The 24,815-nt window shown below is 44.7% G+C and overlaps 1 protein-coding gene and 1 long non-coding RNA gene across 4 annotated transcripts in view; both read left to right on the top strand.

Annotated features, from left to right (window-relative positions):
- LRMDA (leucine rich melanocyte differentiation associated) overlaps window positions 1-24,815 on the top strand; it is a 1,123,874-nt gene that overhangs the window by 597,816 nt on the left and 501,243 nt on the right. For 2 of the 3 annotated variants that reach the window (XM_065520857.1, XM_065520858.1), the window contains exons 4-5: window positions 11,222-11,359; window positions 22,551-22,668. In XM_065520857.1, coding sequence (XP_065376929.1) covers window positions 11,222-11,359; window positions 22,551-22,668 — 256 coding nt within the window. The remainder of the gene's footprint in view (window positions 1-11,221; window positions 11,360-22,550; window positions 22,669-24,815) is intronic. The other variant, XM_065520859.1, reaches the window with a different exon arrangement.
- LOC141406947 (uncharacterized) lies at window positions 1,025-6,066 on the top strand. Its single transcript, XR_012417758.1, has 2 exons — window positions 1,025-1,222; window positions 4,556-6,066. It is a non-coding gene; the product is annotated as an uncharacterized lncRNA (long non-coding RNA).

Raw genomic sequence — 24,815 nt, 5'->3', positions numbered from 1 at the left:
AATCAGATATACATGTAAGGTTTAGCACATACGCATATGCCAGCATTTAAGAGTGATTTGCAGAAGTGTTGGTTAGCTACTGTTTATACTTCAAGCCATAAGTTAATGTTTTCTTTATTCTCTAAGATATTGTCTCAGTCAGCTCTTGCTGCTATAGCACAATACCATACATGAGGTGGCTTAAACAACAAACATTTATTTCTCACAGTCTGAAGGCTGGAGGTTTGTGATCAGGATGCCAGCATGGTTGGTTTCTTGGTGAAGATACTTTCTTGCTGTATCATCACATAGCAGAGAGAGAGAAAGCAAGCTTTTTCAAGTTGCTTCTTATAGGGGCACTGATCCCATCAGAGGGATCTACCCTTATGACCTAATCACCTCCCAAAGGCCTCATCTCCACATACCATCACTTTGGGGATTAGAATTTCAACATATGAATTTGAGGGGAGAACAAATATTCAGACCATAGTATTATAAATATGCTCCTTGTGGTCACTATTAATTGTCACTTTGATAGAAGTAGAAGGGGAGGGCCTGCAAGTAAATTCACAGTCTTTGTCATAATGAAATTTTGGTGGATTTTCCCCTCTTATATCCATTAGTCAACCAAGTTTCCCAGTGACTGTTTGAAAAATATTGTAGTCTTATGGCTTTCTAGGCTGTCTTAGATGATCACTTGGCCAATATTCTCAAATCAATCAAGGACAGAAGGATTTTCAGACATATCCTATGTCCCAGGTCTCTGTAGAATATTAGATTCCATGGACTTTGGTTCACGTCTCAGCTTAATCATATTTAGCGGTGTGGCCTTGAGCAAGTTATCTTCTGTGAGCTTCTGTTTCTCATTTTTAAAGAAATACATTGGACTGGATGATGGTTTTATTCTCTGTATTGCTGTCACCAGAGATAAGCAGGCCTCTTGGCTTCAGAGTGCTGAGAGGTGTTCTTTGTCTTTGGTTGAGTCCTTTCCCTATTCTGTGCCTCTGCTTCTCCAATCTGTAGCAGTAATGCTAAGGGAGTAATGGTAATAGCCTAGGAGGGACTGAAGCAGAAGACACTGTGTGGCTATAAACCTGACTGGTGATATCACTCTGCTGTTGTAGCACATTTCTTACCAGTGAATGTTCTAAACAGACTTCTTTCCTTTTTTTTCCTCTGCTCTACAAATGTGATTGTGAAGATCAACTTCCCCATCTACTTGACTCAGAAGTCACAGAGAAAGGTAGGTAAAAATCAGGCAATAACAGCACATGTTCTCTTCTCAACTCAGCACTTCTGATGCCACTTTTTCAGCTAAATGACTCTCCTTCCTAACTGTGAGAATGTTGCAGGCTTTCCAACAATTTCTATGTTCCATATTGTTATTGCTACCCCATGAAATGCTTTAGATATGGCCTCTATACATTAGCTTTTGCTGCATAATAATCCACCCCAACATTTAGTGGCTTAAAACAGCAAATATGTACAATTCTATGGATCAGATGTTTGGCCAGGGCTCAGCAGGATGATTCTTCTGCGGGTCTTACCCTGGGTCACTCATGCAGCCACATCTACCTGGAGGCTCAACTAGGGCTGGATGGTCTAAGATGACCTCACTCATGTCTGGAGGTTGGTACTGGGTGTTGGCTAAACTACCTGTGTCTAACAGGCTAGCATAAGGCACTTCACATGGGAGGAGTATTCTAACAGCACAAGCCCCATAGTACAAGTAGTCTTCAAGTTCAACTTATATCATATGTGTTAATGTCCCATGATGAAAGCAAGTCACATACCAACTGTAGAACAAATTGGGGAGGGGACTGCATAGAGTGTACATATAAAGAGGCATAACTCATTTCTGCAACAATCTACCCAGGAGACCTTGGCATTGGCATCTTGTCTCCTTAAGATTTTACTTCCAGCCGGGCGCGGTGGCTGATGCCTGTAATCCCAGCACTTTGGGAGGCCGAGATGGGTGGATCATGAGGTCAGGAGATCGAGACCATCCTGGCTAACACGGTGAAACCCCATCTCTACTAAAAAATACAAAAAAAACTAGCTGGGTGAGGTGGCGGGCACCTGTAGTCCCAGCTACTCGGGAGGCTGAGGCAGGAGAATGGTGTGGACCCGGGAGGCGGAGCTTGCAGTGAGCTGAGATCCGGCCACTGCACTCCAGCCTGGGTGACAGAGCGAGACTCCGTCTCAAAAAAAAAAAAAAAAAAAAAGATTTTACTTCCTATTTGTGATAAAGGGAGCCCTAGAAACAAGTAACTATTGACCTCCTCAAAAAGTATTAGCTCTTTTGTGTAAATTGAATCTTTAAACATGTTAGGAAGCTTGCTGCTAAATGAGGTTTTATCTTGAATCCTTTTGTGAAATTTGCTTCATTTTTAATTTTTTGGTTTGTTTTTTGGCATATGTAAAATGGTTATTCACCCCACCTACCACGTAAAATCTAGACTTTTCCACTTTGGTTTAACTCGCAGTTAAATGTGTCTATAATAATGCTGTAGGTTCCTAGACCCTGGCCACTTGGGTCATTGGCTTCTTTGATCCTTTAGCAAGAGGGAATATCACACAGTGGTTAAGAACAACAGGCTCTGAAGGCAGACTTCCTGAGCTTCTACCCTAAACCTGCCACTTTTCTGCATGACCTTGGGCAATTGATTTAACATCTCTATGTTTTGGTTTCCTTTGAAAATGCAGACAATGCTGGTACCCATCCCATAGGTTGTTTTGAAGATTATTCTAAGTATCTCAGACATATTAGATTCTAGTAACATAGTAAGTGCTATGTAAGGGTTACTATTATTGTTGTTATTATTATCCTAGAGAATTGTGTAAACTCATCTGGTTTGACTTGGGTCACATTATAACCAAGGCCAGAGTACAGATATACTTCTGAGTGTAGAATGCTTCTTTGACTTGCACAATTTAATATTGCCCTAATGGCATTCCATGAGTTGGGTACTGTTGGTGAATAATTCTTCTCATTTTTATGGGAAAACTAGGAGTGCATGAGCTTTCTGAAGTCACATAGATTGTCAGTAGTGGGGCTTAGTCTAGAACCCAGGTATGCTGATTCCCAGCTCCAGACTCTGAAACCCAAAGGAGCGGCAATCATTGTACAAGGAGAGGAGCCCAGATACAGGAGGAGTCAGCGTCCTGGGCCTGCTTCTGCAAGGTCCTGCTCCCAGCTGGGGCTGCCAGGAGTCCGCTCTTAAAAGAGATTCCAGAGCCCAGACCCAACATCTGGAAAATTCCTTCTGTGTTCATCAGTCAATGCCTTCCTGCCATCTGCATACCTCCTGCTGGACCTCCCATCTTTTTCCACCAGCCCTTTTTCTCATTGTGTTCAGCCCTCAGTGTTGATGTCCTGCTCTGGTATATCTGAAAGCCTGGTTGTCTGAGATTACCTCTTCATTTCTTGGTTTGTAGGGATCTCATTTTCTTTCTTTGGTTCATTGAGTCTGGCCAGGTAATCACTGGTTATGGACTTGAACACCTTCCCCACTGCTCTCTCTCTCTCTCTCTCTCTCTCTCTCACACACACACACACACACACACACACATGCCCATCCATGAGCATGCACACACCATCCCCGACTGTTCCACCAGGAGGGGTGGGATATTTGGTAGTGGTCTCAGCCATATCATGTCTGAATAATCAACCCTAAGTAAGGTTGACCAACTGAAGATTCAGGAAAATGTAGGTACTTAACCTTTGCACAATCAAATGATTCACCTCTACTTTCCTTTTGGCGTGTGTGGGGGGCACATAAGCAGATTTTATTTGGAATCGCACTTCATCTTCTGTCTCCCTTTTTGCTTCAGCACATGTACTGAATAGCCAATGAGTTTGAATTATAGTGCCAGCAGGAAGAAAGTAGGGTGCTACATGTTACACAGCTGGGCGGTGGCACGGAGACCACTCCAGCAAGTCAAAGGTGGGACTGGAGTTCCCTTAGCCATTTTCTGTGTCATCTTAGGAAAGATTTGCTGTGTCATCTTAGGAAAGTCTCTACACCTTGTTAGGGGCCTCAGTTTCTTTATAAAATGGGTAACACACACTTCAGCATATTGTCGAGAGATTTAAATGGTATAATATGTGGGAAATCACTTTGTTAAAGACTTTACAATTTCTTGGCATATTTTACTGTTAGTCAATGCTTCGATGCTTCAAAAGAAACAGCCCAAATTGGAAGGAAGGATCTGAGGTACACAGCACATAGCCCGGTGATGGCACCTGTGCTCTCCCACAGAAACATGTAGGAACCCTCATTTTCCAGTGGTTTAAATTTTGCTTTTGTGTTAGGAAATTATGAGTCACTTTTTCCTCTAGAAATACAGTTTCTTTAGGACCTGTGTTTAAATCCAGACTCTATCATGTACTGGCTGTGTGACCATTAACCCCTGTTTCCTTAATTGTTATTTGGGCACGACAAATTTCTGATATATGTGAATAAAAATGAGATATGTCATTATGCTGTATATTTAGTATTCAAAAACCCAGCATTAGGATTAGCTGTGGTTAAAATCATCCCAGTAGTTATGGAGGCTGCCCTTTGACCCGCAGCTGAGCCCAGAGGGAGGGATGTGTCCATTCTCACCTGGGAGACAACTTTGGACCCGCACAACTGGAACACCCTGGAAGGCTTCCCTCCTCCCTCATGCTCCAAACTTTCAAGGCAAGATGCTGCTTTGATCTTGGGCCCTCTGCAGAAAATCTCCCTTGGCAAGCCTCCCCATGACAGCTGGGCTCCGCAATGGCAACTTTCTACAGACAACACTGAAAAAAATCTCAACGCTAAGTACCCCGGAGAAGACTTGCTGAGGGAAGCCAGGTGTGTGCCGGGAACCCAGCTGGAGAGAGATGAAACTGTGCCAGGTATCTTCACATTTTTAAAAAAGGTACCCTTAGGAGAATCCCTGAAATGATCCCCACTGCAGTGGTCTTGATTAGCCAGGGACACCAGGTTTCTTCCACAGATTGCCTCTGGTCAATTTTCTATGAATCTTGACAAAAAAGAAATGTGACAAGTTCTATCTTGGATCTCAAAACCAGGCAAGACAAGGCTGTGTTTGTCCTTGCTGACCCAGGAGACGAAGAAACCAATTAAAACTTCTCATGTTTTATCTTCTGGTGGTGCTATCAACATAAAGGTGAAGGGCTGGTCTACAGCACGCATGCAGGGAGGAGGTGCTAGTGCTTCCTGCTTGGTGTGGATTTGGGAGAAACCACCTGACTCAGCCAAATATATCATTTATAGTAGGTATATGAAAGGCTTAGGAAGATGGAGCTTCTGCCATACAAAATACCCAAAGGCAGGCAGGCTGGCTCTTAGAAATCTCTTGGATTCATTGGCAAAGGATGGCTGAAGCTTCTTGGAACCTGCAGACCCCTTGCCCAAGAAAGTCCCATGATCAAAGCATTCAAATTATCCACTTCTTCATGGCCAGGGGCAGATTCAGGTTTTGCCCAGGGGCAGATCCAGGTTTTGGGGAGTGTGAAACCTCTGTAATTTGAGGGAGCCCTCTTAAAGACTATATAATTAGGAATGCGAAATTAGGTATGAAATGGATATTTATTTGGAATAGAACTGTATCAAAGGAAATTTTAAAATTTTAAGTTGATAAATTCCACAGATGTCAAAATACCTAGAAAAGTACCAATCTTTACTGAAGATATGCCTCTAGAGAAACTTTTTTCCTACTTTTTTCCTGCAAATTCTCTCATAGCTTCATTATTTGGTGAAATTTTGTAATTTTTTTCTAGAGAGAATAATTCCCTCTTTTAGCATAGTTGATCGAAAATTGATTTTTTAAAATAGTTTAGAAATGTTTCTTTCAGTTTCACCATTTGTTGTTGGTAGTTTCACCACTATATTATTGGTAAAACTTTTAGGATTATTACATGTTGGAGAAACTCTTACACATTTCTTTCATATATGATAGGAGTTGTATAAGATTTCAGGACATTTCAGCCAGGCACAGTGGCTCACACCTGTAATCCCAGCACTTTGGGAGGCTGAGGCAGGTGGATCTCCTGAGGTTAGGAGTTCGTGGTCTCTACTAAAAATACAAAAATTAGCCGGGTGTGGTGGTGCGCCCCTATAATCCCAGCTACTTGGGAGGCTGAGACACGAGAATCGCTTGAACCCAGGAGGCAGAGGTTGTAGTGAGCTGAGATCACACCATTGCACTCCAGCATGGGCGACAGAGTGAGACCTTGTCTCAAAAAAAAAAAGATTTCAGGACATTTCAAGTTGTGTGTGTGTGTCGATGTTTGGCATGTATACATACACTTAACAACTGAATCTTAAATGTTCTTTGAATTGATGAGTTTGTTATTCATTTTGCCATCAGTTTTATGTTGGTCCCTGCATATTTGTATTAATATGGTGGATAGTAAGAGTATTACTGAAAGCCATTCCTACTGATACTGTTGGAACAATTTAACTAGACCCAGAAGTGACTGCAAATTGTACAAATATTCCCCCACTGAATCATAATTGTTAGTCCTACACAATGTCCCTTTAGGTGGGGATTCCCATAGACACTCCCATTGTCACCCAACTGAAGGGAAAATGTGGTAGAAGAAGTCCTAGTGGAGCGAGACAGTGATCTCCACAGATTATAGTGTAAATTACCTACTTTTACCAAAAAAAAAAAAAAATCACATGATCATGTGACTCTATTACCAGGGTCTTTCCCAGGGCATTGGAAGGGGCCTATGCAAGCAAGAAGCCCTTGATGCATGAGCTTTATTAGCTCCATGGTAGATCTACATGTGAAGGTTTACTCAACTTAATCTAGGCCTACTTCCCTGAACATGGTGAGAGGTGACAACCTGCTGGTGGCCCTCGCTTGCTCTCAGTGCCTCCTCAGACTTGGGGTCCACTCTGGCCACGCTTGAGGAGCCCTTCAGCCTGCTGCTGCACTGTGGGAGCCCCTCTCTGGGTTGGCTGAGGCCGGAGCCGGCTCCCTCTGCTTGCGGGGAGGTGTGGAGGCAGAGGCACGGGTGGGAACCAGAGCTGCCAGTGGCGCTCGCAGGCCAGCGTGAATTCCGGGTGGACACGGGCTTGGTGGGCCCTGCACTGGGAGCCGCCAGCCCACCAGCCCCCGGCAGTGAGGGGCTTAGCACCCAGGCCAGCAGCTGTGGAGGTTGCACCAGGTCCCCCAGCACTGCCGGCCCGCCCGCACCACCCTCGAATTCTCACTGGGCCTCAGCTGCCTGCTGCGGGGCAGGGCTCGAGACCTGGAGCCCACCATGCCCCAGCCCCCCACAGTGGGCTCCTGCATGGCCCGAGCCTCCCCGACGGGTGCCGTCCCCTCCTCTGTGGAGCCAGGTGCCATCAACCACCCAAGGGCTGAGGAGTGCAGGCGAACTGCATGGGACTGGTGGGCAGCTCTGCCCCAGTCCTGGTGTGGTATCTGATAGGGGAAGCCAGCTAGGTTCCTGAGTCAGATGGGGACTTCGAGAACTTTTATATCTAGCCTTAGGATTGTAGATGCACCAAACAGCACTCTGTATTTAGCTAATCTGGTGGGGACTTGGAGAACTTTTATGTCTAGCTAAAGGATTGTAGATGCACCAATCAGCACTCTATGTCTAGCTCAAGGTGTGTAAACGCACCAATCAGTGCTCTGTGTCTAGCTAATCTAGCGGGGACTGGGAGAAATTTTAGATCTAGCTAGAGGATCATAAATACACCAATCAGCACTCTGTGTCTAGCTCAGGGATTGTAAACGCACCAATCAGTGCTCTGTCAAAACAGACCAATCAGCTCTCTGTAAAATGGACCAATCAACAGGATGTGGGTGGGGTCAGATAAAGGAATAAAAGCAGGCTGCTGGAGCCAGCAGTAGCAATCGGCTTGGGTTCCCTTTAACACTGTGCGTTTGTTCTTCTGCTCTTTATGGTAAATCTTACCATTGCTCATTTTTGGGGTCCGTAATTTTACAGCCTTCATGAGCTGTAGCACTCACTGCAAAGGTCTGCAGCTTTGCTGTTGAAGCCAGCGAGACAACAAACCCACTGGGAGGAACGAGCAACTCCAGATGCACTGCCTTTAAGAGCTGTAACACTCACCCCAGCAGTCTGCGGCTTTATTCTTGAAGTCAGCGAGACCAAGAACCCACCAATTCCGGACACAATGGTGGCTGGCTGGGCTTCTTTCACTTGTCACTAAATGTTGAGAAATGACTGGCATTTCAGTCCAACTCAGTTGTCCAGTATTTCCTCAACTTAAAAGCCTTGCCAGTTTGGGGTTCCATTCCTGCATATCCCCACCTTCATACAGTACATACAAAAAGCAGGCAAGCTTTGAGGAATGTTTCATAAGAGGAAAGTAGGTTTTGGTCCGGCCTTTCCATGTGCAGTAGAGAGGGCTTCCCTCAGTCGTGTAGGGCTGTTGTCTACATAAATAATTAGAATCACTGCAAGTCAGTATGTCAGCACCATTCTGGTAGCCCCCTCTCTTGCAGTTCCACGAAAGAAATACTGTGCTGGCCAGAAGCAGTAGTCAGCTTGTCTGGCTGCCCTCCCTGGAACAAGGGCCTGGCCTTGAGGCTTTAAGACAGCCTGATCCAGACATGAGTCCTAGTGCTCCTTGGAGCATCTGATGGCTTGCATGAGTGGGCTAGAAAGTTGGAACAAGCTATGAAGGAGAGAAACCTAGCCTGGGACTGAGGCTGGTGCAGGTCCAGGGCTAGGTCCAGGCCTGGGGTACTCTACCTGAATCCAGTCCTGGGTGTTGGAGGGGGACTTGAGACATTCTGAGGAGGGTGCTTGAAATTCACACAGGGCACCTGAGGTGTCTGTGCCCATATCTAAGAGCAATACTAGCAATGAGACTTTTTTCTTTGTTGTTTTTTTTGTTTGTTTGTTTCTTTTTGTTGTTGTTGTTGTTGTAGTAATGACTGTGAAGTGTTCAAAGATAGAACCTGTTGGAAAAGCTGAGCTTACCCTGGAATTGTTCACTGTCATTTTAATTGGCTCCATTTAAATAATTTTCCTGAAGAGTATGATGATTGAACTTTAGTGAGTGTATTTTGTCTCCAGGGATTTTGATTGCTGGCCACCCACCCCTCTGTACTCCCAACCTCATCCCCCTAGTGGGACCTTCTCTACAGTCTCTATATGAACTCCCATTCTCACCTCCTCATTCTAGTGTTCCTGTGTGGCCATCTCTGAATGTTATTTGTAAAAGATTGGAGAGATTGAAAACAAACTTCCATGTCCATTTCTCTGTCTTTGTTTAGGAAACAGGGAGGATGTTGGTGAATTGAAGCCAACAGCAAATGAGTGTGCTCATAACTTTCTTTTGCTAGTTTCCCCTCTGTTGTTAGTTCTCCCTCTTGCTAGTTTCCCCCTCTCTTGCTACTTTCCCCTCTCTTGCTAGTTTTTTCCCTCTTGCTAATTTCCCCCTCTTGCTAGTTTATCTTCTCTTGCTAGTTTTCCCCTCTCTTGCTAGTTTTCCCCTCTCTTGCTACTTTACCCTCTCTTGCTAATTTCCCCCTCTGGTTAGTTTCCCTCTCTTGCTAGTTTCCTCTTCTCTTGTTAGTTTCCCCTCTTTTGCTTGTGCTCTGCTTCTCATTGTCTCTGGCTGCTGTCACCTAGGGTATAGCATTTGGCCTTGCATCTGATGGTGGCAGAGCATGTGTACAAAGAATGCTTGAAGGAACTTAGTTTGGAGAACAAAAGATTTAAGGAAGACACGTGAGCTTCAAATATCTGAAGGTTCATCATGTGGAAGAGAAGAAGTCTTATTGTTTGTGACCCCAAGCAGTTAAATTGGGTCAGTGAGTAGAGGTTAGAGAAAGATTCAATTCCAGGGGAAAGAAAAACCGTTATGGTTGTCAGAAATGGAATTTGCTATGTAGTGGTGACCACTTGGCAAATATTTTAGGGACCTGATTCAGACATTGGTTGGATTTGGAATTCATTCTTCTGTGGCAAGTTGAAATGAAGTATGAGGAAATCTGTGTAACAGCCCAAGGTTAGTTAACATCCTCACAGAGCAAGAACATCCCTTTTCTTTGATTTTACCTTCTCCTAGGTTCAAGTGGACCCCACTTCTGGGAACTGTACTGTGAATCTTTGACTCTTGCATGTGGCATTTCTTCTACCCTTGTATGTTTTATTCCTGTAGCTCTGCTGCCATTCCCTGGCTGGGACCCCCTTTTATCTGCCGACTTGGTTAACTCCTTTCTCATGTGTCTCTCAAAGTCACAGCCTAACCAGGCATGCCTATCTAATCATCACCTTACCTAGGCTCAGCTTGTCTGTATGTGGCTTAAGCCAGGAGTTAGTTTGGGGACTAAGTTGTCATTAAACCCTTTCCAGTACCTGTGGTTCTGTGAATCGATAGCTCTTGCCGTATTTGGTTTGGCCGTGATTGGACAGTGGGTCCCACTGGAGGATGGCTCCTGGAATAATCTCCCCCATCATGCCCCCCTCTGACTTTTCTCTTTCATTCTCTAATTCCCACACTAACAGAGAAACAATATATTTTAATGAGGCGTTCTGAAATAATTTCTGGTTTTCTTTTTCTGGGTTTTTTTTTTTTTTTTTTTTTTTTTTTTTTTGAGAGAGAGTATCACTCTGTTACCTGGTGGCATGATCTCTACTCACTGCAACTTCCGCCTCCCAGGTTCAAGCGATTCTCCTGCCTCAGCCTCCTGAGTAGCTGGGATTACAGGCACCCACCATCATGCCCAGCTAATTTTTGTATTTTTAGTAGAGACGGGTTTTAGCATGTTGGCCAGGCTGGTCTCGAACTCCTGACCTCAAATGATCTGCCTACAAGGGCCTCCCAACATACTGGAATTGTAGGTGTGGGCCACCATGCCTAGCCCTTGTTTTCATTACTAGAAAAGAATTAAGCTTTATGGTTTTGCATATTTCGAAACTATTTTACTCTATGGAATCTTCTCTTTTAGTGTGTTTTAGAAACAGAACGATAGAGGAAAGAAAAATATGATGAGACAATCAAGTTTATTCATTCTTCCTCAAATGATCTGGACTTAGTCTTATCTGCCTAGCGAAAAGTTGGGCTGTGTTCCCAACAGTGGGAGTGAAAAAGTAGCAATACCATATACCCACAGCCGAAGTGATTTCAGCCCCCACCCTGAGGCCTCACAGGAGCAGACTGGACTCGTCAGCGCCTGTCAGTCATGGCCTATGCTCCTTGCTAAGCCTTTTGTCTTCCTGGACCAAGATCCTTAACCTTTGTCACATCACTGATTTGGAGTACCTGCTGGATCACTTGGCAGAAGTGACACCAGCTCTGGAGTACCTCAGTCTGCTGGGCAACGTGGCCTGTCCCAACGAACTGGTCAGCTTGGAAAAGGATGAGGAAGACTACAAGAGATACAGGTGAGTGTCCAGGGATTGGAGCATGGTGGGAAAAGGGAAAAAGAGAAGCTTTAGGGGATGATATTATACTCTGGGGTACATAGTAGATGTTTGGTAAACATCAGTGGGCTTCCCATGACAATGTTAAACTTTTACCTTTTGGTAACCTACAGCCATTGTCTCTCTTGGTTGAGGTCACAAAAATTAAGAAAGATGAAAAGTTGTTGCCTTGTCCACTTTTTTTGTGAAGTGCCAGATATTAAGTATTTTAATACTTAATTTAATACTTAATATTTAATACTTAATACTTAATATGCAAGTTATATGGACTTGTCACAGCTACTCAGCTCTGCTTTCATAATGCAGAAGTAATCATATGTAATTTGTGAACGAATGGGCATGACTTTGTTCCAGTAAAGCTTTATTTACAAAACAGGTAGCAGGCCAGAAATGACCCATGGGCTGTAACTTACTGACCCCTGCTCTGTGTTGTAAGATCTTTCTGTGGTCTGTCTCAGCATCACCTTGAAGAGAGAGATGACTTCCCAGCAAAATTTAGGGAGCTCACAGATGATCTAAAGATGAAGTCCCACAGGCCCATATCTCTCCACCATAGAGCTATGCTGTGGTGCCCACCAGCCATGCGCTTTGATGGGCTCCAAGTAGAAATGCTTTTCATTCTTCTGTCTACTTCTCAACCATCTGCTTTAAAAGCCCTGATCCAAAATCATTTAGAGAGTCTTTTTGGTCTTACCCATTTTACCAAAGTCACTTAATTTTCCTTCTTCATTTAAAATTGTCTGTGTTCTCATTGTGGATTGTTTTGTAAATGCTTTAATGACATTTTCATGGACCTCTTTCTCCATTATGACATAAGCTCTCATTAAACACCCCACCCGAATAACTCTTAAAAATAACTTAATAAATTTTGTATATGTATATATGCATATATATACATCTATGTGTATATGTATATGTATGTGTACACACACATTCATGTACTTGTTCATTCATTCATTCATTCATGGGGCCAAGAAGCTACGTGTGAAGCCAACCATGTAGGCACGTTTTTGTTATTTTTTCTAGAATGAGGGAGGTAGAGAGTGATTGGTCTCAAGTACAGGGCTTATGAGGTTGCAAAAGGAAAAGAAAAGCTAAGAAAAATTTTTTTCTTTTCTTTGTGTACCATTAGCTCTCAAATAATTACTATTTGTTTTTTCTATTGTAACTGGTCGCATTAGCAAAAGCACTAAGACCAAGGTGTATGGGGTCAGATCAGAAGATCTGATGTGGAGTCCAGCTTTGCCAGTGAGACCTTTCAAATGGGAGGATAGTCTACATCAGTATTCCATAATCAAGGTTCTGCCTCTGAGTCATCCAAGGTCTTCTGATGCAGTTGGTGGCAATTACAACACAACAGTCCATAGGTGTTTCTGATGTCCAGTTGGCTTTAGAATTCGGAGACAATCTGCTCCCAACCAGTTCCATTTCTTCCTTTACTGTCTCACACCATTTCATAAATTCTATCTTGTGTATTTCTCTCACTTCTTCATGTATTTCCACATCTAGAGAATGACTTCCGGTGGGTAGGAGCTGCGTTGCCTTGACTCTTGAAGCCTCATCAATACCTAAAGTAGTGCTGGATGTGAAAAAAGGGCTTGGCACCCTTTTTTTTTTTTTTTTCTGGGGGTGGCTTGAAACCACCTTTCCTTCTCAGGAGCTAGGAACTTATAGGGAGATGCAGGGATATTTGGCCATCTCAGATGCCCACTGCCCATTTGGAATCAGAGCCATTTGGATGTTAACAAATGCAGCTAATAAGCAAAGGACTATGATTCAGACTCAATCCAAGTGCTGGTTATGGGTCATGAATCTTTAGGGAGGGCTGGATTCTACAAGTGTGGTCTATCTCATGGGCTAGCCTGGGCACACTCCAAGCCCATCCTCCCCACTCCAGTTCTGTTCCCTTGGAAGGAGTTGAGGGGTGGGGCTAAGGGAGGTGGTTTGTGAGTACACATATGACAAAGTTGCCATGAGAGGCTATATTCTGGAGGTCATACAAAACCAAAATCATAACTCGCAAAATTAACTTAGAAAATTTACATCATCCACAATGACGGCAAGATGCTTGCACTCCGAGAGAAACAGGAACTAAGAACAGCACAAGGAACAGTAAATATGTTCCCACGTAGTTACACATTCACTGCACAGCAACTGGTTGAAGAGTGGAATGGTAGGCTGATTGTCTAGCACATTTAAATGTTTTATTCATTTAATATCTTTATTTTTTACTGTTGATTTGATGAGTGCTCACACTTGTATATGGAAGATATAGATATGTGTTTGATATAGCTCCATTCTATGGTCTGTAAGCAGATCCGCTTTGTCCTTCCTCGAGTTTGTGCTCCATTTGCCACTGAGAAATTTTAGGGTTTTGCAATATGACTTTTGACTCTAGAGTTCCTGTGGCATTTGTGTTTATACAAAGCAATGCAGCTGCCTTTTTTTTTTCTTTTGGTAAAACATTTTCCTGGCCCTTCATCCACAAAGCATGAGGGTTGCCTTCCTTCTAGCTGTTACCCAGAGCCTAATAGTAGAGCCTCTATGTAAATTTATGTGACATTTTCACTAGAAAATTGCTTAAAAATGAATGATATTTCTACAGTTTACTGTTTTTCACTTTAAGTACATTTTCTGACAATATGTCTTCTATTAATCATTTAAGCAATACTAGGAGCCTTAAAGGACTGTATTCAGAAGCAAGAACCCATGGTTCATTTAGTGCTGTCTGAAAAAATTTCTTATTGATTGGCATCCTCTGTGGTTATGTGATGTAATATTTATAATATGTCACCCAGCCATACATCAAAACAAGTGTGTCTGTTGTTTCATTTCCATGGGAGATGTTGATTTCAAAGAGGTCAGCCCAGTTTTTAGGTCACGTTGTGGCCAACCACTGGACCAGAAATGGGAAGTGACTCGATTTGTGTAGTTATTGGAAATGGCATCACAGAGCTTGAGTTTCTATGGAGTCTTTCCTCCCCTCCTCCTACATTCACCCCTTTCACTTCCTCACTTACTCCCTGTGCACCCAGTTGGATTTTCTTGGCACACATCCCCACCATAAAACAGGCTCATTAAACTTATATGTGAGCATGAACATACTACCAAGTTGTTGAGTAGCACCCTGGCCTCACTGGGGCAGGAGCAGAACCATGCCTGGGGTTTCTCTTTGCCATTCATCGTAGTTCATGGCTGAGAAATGTCCACGGCCCTGTTATTATAGGAGCTTAAACCTGTCTGTGATTTTCAGTGTGTACACACCATGCTGCTATTTTGGGATGAATGTTGAATGGAGGTGAATGTGATAATCAGCAGCCTCCAGGATTTGGGCAGGAAGAGAACAGCAGTGCAAGTCTTGGCTGGAGAGACCACCATGCTACTAAGAAACCACTTTGGTGCCCCTTGTGGATTTCAACACTAGCCAAAATAACAAATCAATATGGGGAAGCTGGGTGCCCAGAATGGTCTATTTCTTGCTTCCCTTGCCATCTCTTTTTTTCTTTTTGCTACAGAAAGAACAATGGACTGAAGGTTAACAGTAGACAAGTCTGGACTTCACCTTTCAGATAAGGGAGTTGATCTCATGGTCTTTTAGCTCTTCCTCTGTCACTGAACCCTCTGTCGTTCATCCCCTCCTGCCACTCCAGTCTCTGGTTGGCCTTGCTTTCCTCCCTCCTCCGTGTAGGCCCTTCTGTATTCCTTACAACTTTCAGTTATTTAAAACGTGACACCCTTTCTTTGTTCCCCTGCACGGAGCAGCCCTGGGGCCTGCCCAGTGTCTGCAGCACTCAGCCAAAGGGAAGGAGGGAGGGACCCTCCGCCGTCTGGTCTCTCTGGGCTGCCACCATTTCCCAGACGAATAGGAGCTGTAAAACTTGTGGCTTACATAACCCAGTGAGCATTCTCCAGCTAATCTACAATCTGGGCTTTGAAGATCACAAGAAAGCAAAGGTCACGACCCAGAGATCAAAGTGACAGAAGCCCACAGAGTAATTGCTGGTTACCCTCTGTAGAGGGCCTTGGTCTGTCCTGTGGGTGTATTGTTTGCACAGAGACTTCAAACATGCTGCCGGTGAACTGTGAGGAAAATCAGCTGGCCTCTGCCAGTTGTCAGGCATTCATGAATGCTGTAGGTGAGCTCACCTCGGCTCATTAGAGTGAGATCATTGTCATCTCTCTGAGCATCTGCAGTTATTCCACTCATAGTGTTTGTTCATTACTTTGTGGTCTTTATTGACTTTCTCACTGTCGTCATTTACTTGGAGGTGTTGGGGGGTGGTTATATAAGGAAATTGGAATAACAAGAAAGGACGACATGGACATATTTATTGTAAGTCAACTTTGAGCCACATAGAGTTCAAGCAAGGTAACATTTGAAGGACATCATTTGGCCCATCCCCTTCACAGCATGGATAGAGAAACTGAGGCTCAGAAAGGCAGCAGAGACTGAACCAAGATCACAGGGCAAGATACACTCAGAGTCTGGCCTCTTTCCCTATGCTATTAGTCCCCAAGCTTTTTGTTACAGAAACTTCCCCTCCTTTTATTTTTCTCCCCAACGCTTTAAAAGCTTTGATCTCTCAAATAGACTGCACTGAAGCCATTGCTAACTTTATTATTATTATGAAACAGATACATTCAGCAGTTTATCAGGGCTTCTGTTCAGCATGAGGTAACCAGTGCTATTAAATTGAGTTAATGTAATCTAGTCAACAGTGAGGAAGCATGATATTTTGTTGGCAGACTCAACTATCCCGTCAAGCTTTGTGAAAGTTTGAGAATGGCACAGATCACCCATTGCTGCCTTCGGGGTCCCAGGTAGGGCACCAAGTAGCTTGTACCACGTCTTCCTGCCTCCAAAGGATGGAAGCAAGAAGGCAGCAAGAAATAATGCAAAGAAACATAGACTGCCATAAATGGAAGAAAATTTCCAATGACCCCATGCCCAGTTCCCTCATGGACTGGAAACTTGGTATTTCTTGAATAGCGTGTCAGAGAAAGAAACATGGCAGCCAACCCCATTCACAGACCATGGAGACCCATCTGAGCTTTTCTGTGGTTGTGCAGTGTTCCTGGGGAGCAGGCATTGCCCTGGGGATAACGGTTACAGGCAGGGAGAAAGAACATCCTCCTCTCTCTGAGGTCTGGATGAAAAATGCCTGAGTGTCAGGACTAGAGCAGAGAAAATTGATTTTGGAGAGAAAGGAAAAAAAAAAAGTATTTCTCCTTTTCCTTTTCTCCTCCTAGCGGTTTTAGCTCTCTCCTTAGAGGAGTCCTTTAAGCAAATGGAACATTCTGTGAAAAGAAAGAGGACCTGAAAAGCTTGATGTGCTGGTCTCTCAGTTTTAGGAAATCTGTTTCCAGACAGAGACAAATGGGTGTTTAAGCACCTTCCCAGGATCCCTGCTCTCCTCTTGATAACCCCACCTTCTGTATCTCAGCCAAGAGCACCTCTGACTCTACCCCCACCCCTCACCACCCCCAGCCCTGGGGGCTTTCCCCCAGCCACCTTGAGAAGGTCAGGAAAATTGGAGTTGCCCTCTGGAGCTAGGGACGTGAGACTTAGAACTTAGACTGATCTCTTTTCATTAAGCAGTGCCCTGGCTTAACAAGCAGTTTTATAAATCTGAAGCTGTCTCCGGGTGTCGCAGGATTTATAGACGGGGCTTTCTGCCATAAAGTGGTTTATGATGGCTGCCTTCTGTGTTATTAGTAGCTGTCTCTTCCTTCAACCATTGCTGTTTGATAATAGCCTTAAAACACCCAGAATTACTTACCTGCAAACCCCATTCCCGATAGCCCCTGTTGACAGTCTGAATAAGTTTAGTGCCCTTTTGTTGTACTTTACCTTCAAAACAAACTGATTGAACCATCAATAGCTCGTGGAAGCTGACAGAGGGATGTCATCTGGACTAGCCCTTGTGATTGCAGGTTATCTGGGGGAGTTAACCTTCCCGCATTGTTAACTGAAATGTTTTATGTACTATGCAACTTTAGGATACGGCTGTGATAACCCCAGTAACTAAGTAATACATCACAGTAAAGAGATTTTGGTGCAACAAATAACCCAGGATTAAATTTACAAGGGTTGAATTGATATTGTAAAAGCCTTCATTCTGTGGCTTCGGGAGTCCTCTCTTGTATTTTTATGGCAAACTTGTATTACACTCAGGATTGAAGCTGTGGCTTTTGACACCCTGACATGACCTAGAACAAAGGGAAATAGATCTCCCAGGACCACGAAAGGACAGGCAGGCAGGAAGCCCACTGACTTATCACTTGGCATTAATGTTTGGAGCCAGTTCCAAGCCGTCAAGGGGCAAGAAGATCTGGCAGACATGGCCACTGGCTGGGCCCTGTGTACTGCAGGCACTGGGGCAGGGCAGGCCTTAGCAGAACTGGAAGGAGACTCTTACTGCTGCCTCACCACCCTCCTAATTTCAAAGTTATTATTCCTCTTGGTGTTATTTTCACGAGGACGTTGGTTCTCAGCAGGACCAGCAGCATCAGCGTCACCTGGGGACATGTTAGAAATGTACATTTCAGGCCCAGTTCCAGAAATACTGAATCAGAAACTCTGGGGATGGGTCCCTGCCGTCTGTGTGTTGGAAAGTCTCCAGGAAATACTGATGCCCACTGAAGTTTGAGAACCACTGTGCAAGAATAGAAGCTCACTGAAAGAGCACAGATCTTCTGTATTGCTTATCTCATGTTGGCACCTGACTCAGGTCCTGACACGCAGTAGCTGTTCCATAATTACTTGTTGAACGAGTGAATGTGTGAGTCAGTAAATGAAAGAAGACACCTCTGTGAAGGAACTTTGGACCCTGGGCTGAATCTCGGATGGAACTATTTGGGGCAACTCCTCCTAGTGTCCCTCAGACCTCTCCAAGCAGCATCCACTTGGAAACTCAGGCTGGCCCTCGGGATGGGTGCCAAGTCATCCCTTATTTCAGGGGGTGACTGGCAGCCTGTGTCATGGGCTGTCTCTTCGATTGTATAAGAAGAGTGATCTGAAAACAGCAGCTCTTTGTCATCTAAAATTTTTAACTAGCTTAAAAGCCAGCACCTCTCTCTCTCTCTTTCTCCTTTGATTTCAGGGCTGTGATCCAAAGTGAGGCAAAATGACAATGTGCGGTCTGTTGTCATCGTGGTTCCTGCCAGCCCCGTGAAGGCATCTTTCACTCCATCGTTAAACATTGGCTGATTTTCTAATACTGATGTTTTCTTCACCTGAATATTCATCTTTTCCCACCCTACACTTAGTGGGTGTCTTTACTCCCTGCGCGTCACTCCTGACATATTGTTTCTGTCTGTACATGTCTTTATTTGAAAGAGTCTGTTGTCATCAAGACTTTTCTGCTACAAGCAGAAGATGGAAGTTTTCTCTGACATTGACTGAGGCCGGTGGGAGCTCTACTGGAGGATAGAAAAGATATTTGGTGGTGGCTCATGCCTGTAATCCCAGCAGGTGGATCATTTGAGGTCAGGAGTTTGAGTCCAGCCTGGCCAACATGGTGAAATCCCGTCTACTAAAAATACAAAAATTAGCCAGGAGCGGTGGCACACACATGTAGTCCCAGCTACTTGGGAGGCTGAGACAGGGGAATTGCTTGAACCTGGGAGGCAGAGGTTGCAGTGAGCAGAGATCATGCCACTGCTCTCCAGCCTGGGCAACAGAGCAAGACTCCATCTCAAAAAAAAATAATAATAAAGAAAAGAAAAGAAAATATATTTGGGCATTTGGTGGCACTTTCTTGATTTTGGGTGCAGTTAGCAGGTATTTGGAGAGGCAAGGGAGAACCCAGGGTAGGAAAGAGGACAATAGATTGAGGCCAGGGAGGAAACAGGAAGTAGCCAGAGTCAAATTTCCAGGACATCAGGCATGGGGTGGACATTTCTGAAGGAAGAAAAGAATTTCATAATATTTTGACCTTGTCAATGAGTCCTGTGAAGGTTATTCCTGCAGACCTCTAAACTATTCTCTCTGGCTTTGGGGTGGTCAGCCAAGTCTTTTACCTGGATAAGCATATGCAGGCCACTTGGTGATAATGTCACTGCATCCTTGGGGTGTTGCTTCCTCAGCTGGAAACCTCTGTGGCTGGTGGTGCCTTCGCCTGAGCTTTGCTTGGGCCTGCTGGGCTTGTTCCACCTACTCAGCCTGGCGGGCTGCACTTGGCTCGTGCTACCGGTTCAGTTCCCATGGCTGCCAAGAGTGAGCCAGGTGTGGAGCTGTGAGGGGTACATGAGCAAGCAAGCACAGGGTCTGGCCACTGCACACAGCCAGGCATGCTGGCAGCAGTGGGCTGGGCAGCTCCAGGCACTGGCGTGGGCACCAGGTCCCTGGGAGGCTGCATCTGGACCAGGCATACCACAACTGGCTTCCACTGCAGGCACGGGGGAATGTGGTGGCACCTGGAAGCTTGAAGATGACAGGAACCGCAGAGCCCCAAAGAGGGTGTCACAGCCTTGGCTTGGGTAGCTCTTAGGTCTGGGCTCCCCAAAGGGCCACAGCTCTTCTCTCTGTCTCATCACCCACAATGTGGCCAGCAGGGGGTCATGTTTCAGCCCTGTTTGTGTTACAGCTCTTTCATTCCTACCATTTGGTGGGTCCCGAGTTCTTGTCCCAGATCCAGGAAGAATGAAGTATGCAAACAACTGGAGGGCGAGCAAGGCAAAGAGGTGCTTTATTAAGCAGCAGTACAGCTCTCAGTACAACTAAAGTGAGTAGCTCCTTTCTGCAGGCAGGTCATCTCAGTGTCTGTGCAGCCCTCAGCAGAGAGGAGACCCAAAGTGGGTAGCTCCTTTCCAGAGGCAGGTTGTTCCATCATCTGCCTGAGTCTGGCTGAGTCTGGGGTTTTTATGGGCTTCAGAGGAAAGGAAGTGCATGCTGATTGGTCCATGGGTGGCCATGGCAGGGCCCAGAAAAAGTACCTTAAGTTCTCACTCCAATTTGTGAAACTGGCAGCCCAGCCCCTGTGCTTTAGGCCACCCCTGGCCTGATGGTGGGGTTTCACCAGAGACACGCCCCTTTCCACCTAGGAGCCTGTCTGCCTCGTGCTGCCAGCCATCAACCTGCTGACTACAGTGCCCATGGCACCTAGGCTGTTTGTGCCAAGGGATGCCTGCAGGCCCATGCTGAGTTCTCCTCAGCTGCCCCTTGGCCTCCTTGCTGTGCACGTCAGCACCCAAAGTCCAGAGGGGGCCAAGGTGTCAGGGAGCTGGTGTTTCAGTACTGCTCCAAGCATGTACACACCCAGCCAGCTTGTGACAGTGCCTGGGCTTGGCCACAACTTTGCTCCGAAATTGGAGTGGGCAGCTGCAGTTGCACATGGGAGCAGGGGCTCCTGCCCCATCAACTCAGGAGAGCTTGGGTTTCCCGCCTGTTTCTGGCTCCTGCCAGCTCCGCAGAGCAAACGGCCCCTACTGCAGCTGGTGTATTTGCAGCAATTGCTCCAGATGGGCTGCTACTGCCACCAATAAAGAGACCACCTTATGAATGTGGAAGGTGGCCTTGGAATCCCAAGGCTCCAGTGAAGGTGAGTCACGCTGTTCCAAGTAATATCCTCATTGAGGAAAAGCTAGGTGCTTGAGGTTGCTTTAAGGTGTGGTTCCTTGATGCCCATTTGAGATTTCCTATTTCTCCTTTTCCATTGGGTTTTCAGTCAGTAGACCCCTTTCTCTGTGCTCCCATAACCACTCTATGCATAACCTCAGTCTTGGCACTTAGCTATGCCGATTCCTAATTTCTCCATGTGAGTTTATAATTTCTGTTACACTGAGAACACCTTTGAGAGCAGGAAGCATGTTGTAATCACATCTGTATCCCTAAGGCCCGGCATAGTAGGTGATCAAGAAATAGCTGTGCAACTGAAATAAACTAGTATGTTATTGACTCCATTCTAATGCCAGTTTTCAAGATGTGGTGAGAGTGAGCAAAGAAATTTGTCCCTGCCTTCAAGAAGCTTATAGTTTGGGTGAGGACATTAATGAACACCAAGAAAATAATTAGAAAACAACAAAATGTTAGCCTGTAAGGTGCTGATAGCATATTCTAGGAGTCCTGAGAAGGGAGAAAGCAATGTAGGGTGGAGGTATACAAAAAACCTTCATAGGAGATGAGGCTTGAAAGATGAGTATATGCTGAGGAGGCTGGGTGTAGGAAGGAAATGACAGATTCCCTTGGAGATAACCCATTGCTCTTAACACTGGGTGCTCACCTCTTGATAAGCAGAGTGGGGTGGAAACAATTCACTTGTTTGATTGATGTACTATGGAACCTGATGGAAAGCATCTTGGTTAGTGACTGTCCGTGATGAGGGAGAAGTATAGACACATATCCATACCTGTTATACATTTATTTGTGCATTTATATAACTATACCCTGGCCAAGTGGTTATTCTTGTCAACTCCATATATACCTATTTGAGGATAGTTAATTACACTAGCAGTCATTGGCTTATTTCTGGAGTCCGTATGTATGCCAAAGATTTTTTCCAGGGAAATGGAGAGCACCTAGCATTTGTTGGGCCATTAGTATCTCCTGAAAATTAACTCCCCTATTTCTACTTGATAATCTTCATAGGATAGAGTATGGAAATAACCACATGTATTATCGATGGATGATGCAAAAAAGTTATTAAGACCCCTGCCTGATTTCTCAAGGAAGCATTTCTCAGCTACATGTGTTCCTCACTTGTAACCCACAGTCATCCAGGTCATTACATTCTATGATACAGATGACCCATAGGAATGGCAGTGACGTAAAGGGTACAATTAATTTATAGGTTTATTTTACTGAGAACTTCTATGTAGCCAAGAAGCTGAGCCTGTTTTCCAGACTGAAAGGAAGGGAATATGTTGATAGGGTGCTACTGGTTAACCCACGTGTGTGTGTGTTTACCTTTGAGCCTAGTGTACCATTAGTGTGTGCTTCTAATGTTTAGTTGTGCATCTGTGTAAGATAGAACCATTCTGACTTCTCCAAGGAGCAATTGTTTATTCTTTGTGAAAGAAGAGAGGAGGAGCAGCCAAGGTCTAAGTTCCGGAAGACCGGAGGGTGTGGATTCTTAAAGATCTGACAAGCTGTCCGGATCTCTGAGGCTGCCACACAAACCTTCCTGAGTTGTCTCTGACTCTTGTCTTCCAGATGCTTTGTTCTGTACAAGCTGCCCAACCTGAAATTTCTGGATGCCCAGAAAGTAACCAGACAAGAACGAGAGGAGGCGTTGGTCAGAGGAGCCTTCATGAAGGTGGTGAAGCCCAAGGTGAGCTGCCTACTCGCTGTTCTTCACAAGGGATTTACATCTCATGGCAGTGCTTACACCCCAGGGCGTGGAGAATGTCCTCCGAGTGTTTAGAATGCAGTTGGGATCTCACATGAAGAATCCCTCCATGGATACATTGTTAGCCAAACTTGAAATAGGATTAGGTGTAAATTGGATCTTCCTGTTTTACCAATAAAGCAGCACTATACATAGCCCAATGGTGAAGTTCTGTAGGGGACTGCAGGTCTCCTTCTTGAAGATATTCACTAAGTGGGGCCTCTGCAGGTTTGCAGCTGAGAAAGGAGTAAAAGGAAAGCACTGGGCATGAGTGGGCTTCTGGGGTAGGTGGGATTCTTCCAGTACTTCAGAGGGGGCCTTTCTTGTTTGCTCCCAAAGGGAAGCTGGGGAAGAGTGATTTTCTTCCATCACAGGCAAGGGCTCCACAGCTCTCTGAGATATCGTTAGTGTGGAAGGTGATGTTTTCTGACAATGTGTCCCTAGGCTGGCATGTGCCCCCCACGTGTATCTCTCCAGAGCTGATTAGAATGGTGTTTACTGACCTCTCCTTTACCAGCTGAGTCTGTAAGTGAATTTGGTGTCATCCTAATGGCAGCTCTGATGAGGCAGTGGAGATTTGGCTTGGGGTCTTGGATTCAGACACAAGGAGAGTTTTTAACGACATGAATGACTGTCTCTTTGGGAGGAGTTGGGAGTCCTTCAGTGAAGCCAGAGGCTGGGGAATGGACTCAATGACCCCTGATGACCTCCTTGGAGAACCTTCTGCCTTGAAGCTCTGTGGAGCTGTGTGTGACCTCCCATGAGATTGCAGCTTGTGTGTTGAAAATGCTGGCACTGATATCCTAGAAGTCTAGTTTATCCTCAGCTATTGACTTGCAGCACTCTGCACATGCATTGGAAGTGATTAAAGGGGGGAAAGAAAAAACAAAAACAAAACAGAACAATGAAACATCTTCCATCAAGTTGCTCTGCTGGCAGCAGACCTCAGGCCACTTTCTTTCCCTGAATCCATGAGGTGCAACTTATTTTCCATTATGCTGAATAAAATTGCTAGCAGTTGTGGAAATATATGATATGGAGTGTATATTACTGGCAGATAAATGTATTGTTACCTCTTTCAGCATGTGGGAAATTAATTGAGTGATTCATTTCATAGCTATTAAAGTGTTAACAGTGCTCCCTATCGAGGCACAGGTTTGATGTATTGCACACGACTGCCTGTAGTTGTTCTAGCTTTTGTAATTTTTCCAAATGAAATAATTTATTTCTTGGCCTTCTTTTTGTTTGTTTTTGGTGAAAACAGTTCAGAGATAGCCAGCATGACCAAACCAAGCAAAAGTACAACAAATGAACTCTATAATATCCTGGGTTATTATAAATAACCTGTCCACCCTACATATCTCATCTTCTTGTATACATCTGTATACATGTGTATACCTGTGTGCAGAGTAGATCAGTATTTCTCCTGTGATCATTGGCTTTGATGTTGTCACACAAAATCTGAAGGGGTAACAAATGTAGTATCCTCCATATCTGGATGGGGCACTCAATGCATGCCCCCCCCCCATTCTTCTAAGGTTCTTGGTGCATAGATCTACAAGTTTTCACATCATCCTCTAAAGTAGAAGGAAGGGGTCATTGGCTCACTTTATGGGTGAGGGAACTCAGGGCTGGAGAAGTTAACTGGGCTGCCCCAGGTCACCTGGCTAGTAATTATGGAGCTGGAGGTTTACCTTGTGTCTGACAACTGGGTCCACACTCTTTTCTCTCTGCTTTCTCACCCCTGGAGCAGTGAGCTAAATATTTACCCTGTGGATCTCCTAAGGTCTAAATGAAGAAAACAGGTAAGAGCAGGGCTGTTCTGTTGAGTAGAGGTGGAGGGAATCGAAATCCTTCCTTGCTTTTGAAAGCATCTGAGACTGGCTCCTTAAAATCCAGCATTAGCTATTTCTGAGTCATTAGCAACATCAGCAGAAATGCCCTTCTGAGTTCCCAATTAGTTTCTAATCAATTCTAGAATTAGTTCATGTTTATATGATTGACTCCAATATCCTTACTAACTGTATTAAGCTTTAAAAAGCCTGTTAAGAGTGTAAATTAGTTCAACCATTGTGGAAAGCAGTATGGCA

Source organism: Macaca fascicularis, chromosome 9 (assembly GCF_037993035.2).
Source record: "Macaca fascicularis isolate 582-1 chromosome 9, T2T-MFA8v1.1".
Classification (NCBI taxonomy): domain Eukaryota; kingdom Metazoa; phylum Chordata; class Mammalia; order Primates; family Cercopithecidae; genus Macaca; species Macaca fascicularis.
The sequence above is the reverse complement of the archived record's forward strand: the minus strand, read 5'-3'. Positions and strand labels throughout refer to the sequence as shown.